We start from the raw sequence: 6,264 nt of genomic DNA, 5'->3' as shown, positions 1-6,264 counted from the left end.
ATTAACATCTTACATTTATTGGTCACTTGGCATTTCTTGAAAAGATTTTATTTTGAAATAATTTTAAGACTTACATAAATGTTGCAAAAATAGAACAGAAAGTTTGTGTATACTCTACACTGTTTCCACCAGTGTTAATGTTTTCCGTAATCATAGTACAATTATCAAAACGATATTAACATGAAGGGTGCCATCCTATAGATGCTTCTTTGAGCTTTTTTTTCTTAACAGTATATGCTGGAAATCACATCAGTTCATAGCAATCTTATTCTTTGTTTTACAACTGCATCATACTCCACTGTGTGGGTATACTATAGTTATTCAACCATTTTCTTATTATGTATGGGCACATAGGTTGTTTCCAATATTTTTCAATTACAAACATTGCTGCAGTGAGGAACCTTTACATACTGTTGGAGGGGTATCTTCAGAGTAGATTCCTAGGAGTGGGACAGCTGAGTCAAAAGATAAGTGCAGGGACTTACCTGATGGCGCAGTGGTTAAGAATCCGCCTCCCAATGCAGGGGACACGGGTTTGATCCCTGGTCCGGGAAGATCCCACATGTCGCAGAGCAACTAAGCCCATCCGCCACAACTACTGAGCCTGTGCTCTAGAGCCTGCGAGCCACAACTACTGAGCCCGCGTGCTGCAACTACTGAAGCCTGCACACCTAGAGCCCGTGCTCCGCAACAAGAGGAGCCACCGCAATGAAGAGTAGCCCCCGCTCACTGCAACCGGAGAAAGCCCGTGCGCAGCAACGAAGACCCAATGCAGCCAAAAATAAAAAATAAATTTATTTTTAAAAAATTAAAAAAAAAAAGATAAGTGCATATATAGTTTTTTGGGTTTTTTTTTTTTGATGTGGACCATTTTTTAAAGTCTTCATTGAACTTGTTACAACATTGCCTCTGTTCCATGTTTTTGGTTTTTTGGCCCAGTGGCATGTGGGATCCCAGGTCCCCGACCAGGGATCAAACCCACACCCCCTGCATTGGAAGGCAGAGTCCCAACCACTGGACTGCCAGGGAAGTCCCCATTTGTTCTGTAGATTCTGCCACATTCTGAATTTTGCTGAGACATCTCCATCTGTCACTTTACAAGCTCCTTGTCCCCCTGCATCTAACGTAATAGATAATTAGATCGAGAAGTATACCCAGTGTCCAGTTGTCCCTCTGTCTTTTGATGTTAACAGCAAGAGGTGATCATTGCCTAAATGTCAGGTCACTGTGTTAATGGTGACCTGTACTCTGTGCCATTCATTGGACAATTTCCACAGGGACTGTTCCCCAAATGGCAGGCAGACCTCTCCCATCTTGAGTTTCCTAGTCCCATGTCTTTGTGTTTCTCAGGTGTGTCTGTCTAAGGATTTATCCTTATATTTATAAAAAATCTTTATTTTAATTTTCATCTGGGCTATTTTAGTTTTCATCTGGGCATTCTTCCAGCTAGGTCTTTAGAGGTCAGCACTGTGTATCGCAGTGGTTTATTGAGCTCCTACTACAAGACAGTATTGCATAATGATTAAAAGTGTGGGCTCTGGAGCAAAACTGCCTATTTATTGTATGTGGCCTTTGATAAATTATTAATCTCTCTAGACCTCAATTCCTAATCTGCAGAATGGGAATAATAATAGTATCTCACAGAGTTCTGAGGATTAGATGATTTAAATATAGAATGTTAACTGGTTCATAGTAATGATATACCATTATTAACCATGTGCCAATCACTTTCCTAGTCACAAACAGATATATACTGAGCACTTACTATGACTTTTTTTTTACACTACTGATTTTTTAAATTAATTTATTTTTGGCTGCATTGGGTCTTTGTTGCTGCGCGCAGGCTTCCTCTGGTTGCAGCGAGCAGGGGCTACTCTTCGTTGCGGTGCGTGGGCTTCTCATTGAGGTGGCTTCTCTTGTGGCAGACCACGGGCTCTAGGCACACAGGCTTCAGTAGTTGTGGGAAGATCTCACATGCCGCAGAGCAGCTAAGCCCGTGTGCCACAACTACTGAAGCCTGCGCACCTACGGCCTGTGCTCCGCAGCAAGAGAAGCCACTGCAATGAGAAGCCCGCGCACCGCAACGAAGAATAGCCCCTGCTTGCTGCAACTAGAGGAAGCCTGCGCGCAGCAACAAAGACCCAATGCAGGCAAAAATAAATAAATAAAATAAAAATAGCAACCTTGCCTCACCTGCTAACGTTCCTTATCTCCTCCTTTGTTTCCATAACACTTACCATCTGACATTACTATATAGTTTATTTAATGTCTTTCCCTATACTAGGGCAGAAAGTTTTTTAGTTGCTGAATTTCCAGATCCTAGAACAGTGCCAGGCAAATAACAGGCATTTTAAATATTTATTGAATGAACGAATTAGTCATTTGAAGTGTTGTGGAAAATGCTCTGATAGGAAGCCAGACTGGCAGCAAGAGTACCTGTTAAAAGTAATTCAGAAGATGATGGTCTAAGTCACTGGAGATGAAAAGCAGACCAATGTAAGAGCTTTTTAGAAGGTGGACTGGAGGTGGCTAGTACTGGATTTTACATTTAAGGATGAGAGAAGAAAGGAGAGTGAGTGTAGGAAATCATCAGCTTGGTGTATGGTGGTGTCACTCACTGAGATGCAGAACTTAAGAGCAAATTTTGGTGTGGGAGGGAAGGGGTATGTAAAGAGGAAACTGATTAGTTCCAATTTGAACATACTGATATACAGGAGTCAGTGGGACATTCAGGAGGGGTTGTTCCAGTTGACAGATGAATATTACATTCTGGAGCTCCAGAGTGACATCTGGCCTGGAGACCCAGGTTTTGGAAGTGAGCAGCCCATGTAATGAAAGTCTTGGAAGTGGGTAAGATCTCCCCGGGACAGAATTTAGGAAAGAATCCTGAGGAGCACTAACATTTATAAAGGACAGATGTTTAATTTCATTTATTCCTAATAATTATTCTGTAGAGATAAGTAATATTATCATTTATGTTTTACTTGAGAAACCCGAAGCTTAGAAAATTAGAAGCTAATCAGTTTGAAGCTGAGATTCAAACTTTGTGTCTATGAGCCTCCAAAATCAGTGCTCCTTTGTGTATCTCAAAGCATTTTATGTACCCAGCTCTTGAGAGTAAACCTTCTCCGGCCTGGCCCCCGCCCCTCGTATTTGACGATAATTTTGGAAAGTTATGTAATGGGAAAAGCCTTGCTTGAAGTGTCTTGTCACAGCTCTGGCACTTAACTCTTGTATTACTTTGAGATGTTGTACATATCCCTACAACCTGTATTTCAGGGTTGAAGTGAAAATACTTTTCGATCACTCAGTGCTTTTTACATTCATAGAGGCTATGTATTTTTTTTTTTTTTGCCCACGCCATGTGGCATGCGGCATGTGGGATGTGGGATCTTAGTTCCCTGACCAGGGATCAAACCCGTGTTTCCTGCATTGGGAGCGCGGAGTCTTATCCGCTGGACCACCAGGGAAGTCCCGAAGCTATGCATTAATAACAATACACGGATCCTTGTTACATTTTTATCCAGTGATGGGCTGGGTTATATACTGTCAAAAGGTTTCTGCCTTTCAGCTTATATCAATTAACGAGAGTACTTAACCAGCTATGTTTGTAAACAATATTTCCTTGTGATCTGCTGAAGTCAATCGATATTTTTAAGCATCTACAACTTCACCGAGTCAACAAGAGAGAGACTCACCACCGCAGAGGGCGGGGCTGGAGGTGGGACTATCGTCAGTACAGGTTCCTTTCCATGACAACGGTTGCTATGGTGACTATTGCGCCTTCCCATTGGTCACTGCCAAGCATATTTCCTTTGCCCTGGCGGACGTCATTGGATAGCGTTCTGCAGTGCGCAGGCGTAGGGCTGTCGGGGGCCGTAAGTGAAGTGTCGCAAAGCAGAAGGAAGGCGGGAGTCCTGTTTGCAAACATTGAGAAAACCGAGGCTGTGGAGGACGGTATGGCGGATGCTCCGTGGGCCGAGATTCGTGAGAAATTCCAGGCTGCGCTAGCCTTGTCTCGGGTAGAATTGCATAAAAACCCGGAAAAGGAACCGTACAAATCCAAATACAGCGCCCGGGCGCTGCTGGAAGAGGTCAAGGCTCTGTTGGGCCCTGCGCCTGAAGACGAGGATGAGCGACCTCAGGCCGATGACAGCTTGGGCGCAGGGGACCACGCCTTGGGACTGCCGGCTGAATTGGTGGAGGCCGAGGGGCCCGTCGCCCAGGGGGCAGTGAGGCGGGCGGTTATTGAGTTCCATCTCGGGGTGAACCACATCGACACGGAGGAGCTGTCGGCGGGGGAGGAGCATCTGGTGAAATGCCTGAGGCTACTGCGCAAGTACCGACTGTCGCACGACTGCGTCTCACTCTACATCCAGGCTCAGGTGAGAGCGGGCCCGGCCCTGGTGTTGGCTGGAGGCCAGTGGGTGGCGAGGGGCCCCAACTCTTGCCGAGACCAAAGGCAAACGTATAAGACACGATTTGTCCCCACGTTTTCGCACTTTTGTGATAAGCGGCTTCCAAACTCCCTCTCCACCCTCTTCGCACACTCCACCAGCATTACTTAATTGCTTTGCGTAGTCGTGGTCAACGCGTTGGTTTCCCGAGACCCTCCAACTCTCCACTATTCCAAATCCTGTTCATTCTGTTAAGAAAAATCCAAGGTAATTTACTTCTTAATTTAAGGTCTCAAGGAAATTGTAAAGAATGACCAGAGTACATTCTTAATTTGAAACAAAGTATCTAAAATCTTACGTTTCTGTTCTTGCCGTAGTCATTCGTTTGCTTCCCAGGGAATTCCTGCCAGTTCTTCAAAACCGATCTCAAGACTCACCTGATACTTATATATAACTTTCTTTGGATCATTTTGTTCTTAACTGACCTCTTTCTCCTACCTTTGAATTCTTAAAATACTTGTTTCCTATTTATATGGTGCTTGGTTTATTAAGAAATAAGTCTGACATTGTGGTCAGGAACATAACAGTTCAGAATACAAATATGTATGAACTTTTTTTTTAAGTTATTTATGTATATTTAATTTATTTACTTATTTTTTGGCTGCGTTGGGTGTTTGTTGCTATGCGCGGGCTTTCTCCAGTTGCAGAGAGCGGGGGCTACGCTTCACTACGGTGCACGGGCTTCTCAGTGCGGTGGCTTCTCTTGTTGTGGTGCACCGGCTCTGTAGTTGTGGCACGCAGGCTCAGTAGTTGTGGTTCACGGCCTCTAGAGCGCAGGCTCAGTAGTTATGGCTTACGGGCTTAGCTGCTCCACAGCATGTGGGATCTTCCTGGGCCACAGCTCGAACCCGTGTCCCCTGCATTGGCAGGTGGATTCTTAACCACTGTGCCACCAGGGAAGCCCTTGTATGAACTTCTTGTGTCAGGTACTTTGCTTAAGTAAGCTCACAAACCCTTACATTTAGTAGTTCAAGTTCCTAGGATGTGTGATCCAGGGAACATTTACCACAATTGATCTTATGGTGAGTAGGTCTCAAAGAAAAACCTCAGAATTAAAAAGGAAATTGTATAGGTTATATTCTGTTATCATGGCCCAATTAAATGAAAAGTTACACATATAACAGGAACTATATCTCTTTTTGCTCACTATTTGTAATCTCAGTCCCTGGCACATAATAGGCCCATTCTAAATATTTGTTGAGTGGATGAATGATCTAATGAAATCCATAAGATATTGAATTCAAACAAAATCTCAGTTATTTGAAATTTTCTTCAACCATTTGGCTGCCTAAAATCTTAATGAACATTAAAAAAAGTACTTCAATATCTCAAAAATTGAATTAGAAACCTTCCTTAATGTAATATAGGATCTCCAGTATTAGCTGTATTTTATTGCTTTTAATATGCATGTTCTTAAATATATTAATATCTCTGAAATCAGGATCCATCTTACAGCTGATTGATTTTGTGTCATAATTTTCTTGGCAGTGTTTTCTTGTTGATACATAAAATAATTGTGTCTTAAAACTTGTGACATCGTACGCTCAATGAATTACAGTATTTTGAACAGTAAGCCTTTTCTGAAGGGTGAATTATTAGAGATATTTTTACTAAAACCTGGAACAAAACCTTGATTAGATGTTCTGGCCGTTGCAATAGTATAGAAAGCAAATAAGAATATCAATCTTTAAAAATAAAAATCATCTTTTTTTTTTTTTTTTTTTTTTTTTTTTTTGGGGGGCCCCTTCCTTTTTTCGTCTCTTCCGTTTGGGGGGTCCGGCTTCCGATTCGCATGCACAACGGCCAT

The 6,264-nt window shown here is 42.8% G+C and overlaps 1 protein-coding gene across 2 annotated transcripts in view; it reads left to right on the top strand.

Moving 5' to 3' along the window:
* The first annotated feature begins 3,872 nt into the window (after positions 1-3,872).
* Positions 3,873-6,264, top strand: part of KIFBP (kinesin family binding protein) — a 41,883-nt gene continuing 39,491 nt past the window's right edge. The window contains exon 1 of one of the 2 annotated variants that reach the window (XM_027130070.1): positions 3,873-4,385. In XM_027130070.1, the coding sequence (XP_026985871.1) occupies positions 3,960-4,385 (426 nt within the window). In that variant the 5' untranslated portion in view covers positions 3,873-3,959. The remainder of the gene's footprint in view (positions 4,386-6,264) is intronic. The other variant, XM_027130069.1, reaches the window with a different exon arrangement.

The sequence above is a fragment of the Aethalodelphis obliquidens genome, unplaced genomic scaffold, assembly GCF_003676395.1.
Source record: "Aethalodelphis obliquidens isolate GAN/ISIS:26980383/991018 unplaced genomic scaffold, ASM367639v1 scaffold37, whole genome shotgun sequence".
In the NCBI taxonomy this organism is placed as follows: Eukaryota; Metazoa; Chordata; class Mammalia; order Artiodactyla; family Delphinidae; genus Aethalodelphis; species Aethalodelphis obliquidens.
The sequence above is the reverse complement of the archived record's forward strand: the minus strand, read 5'-3'. Positions and strand labels throughout refer to the sequence as shown.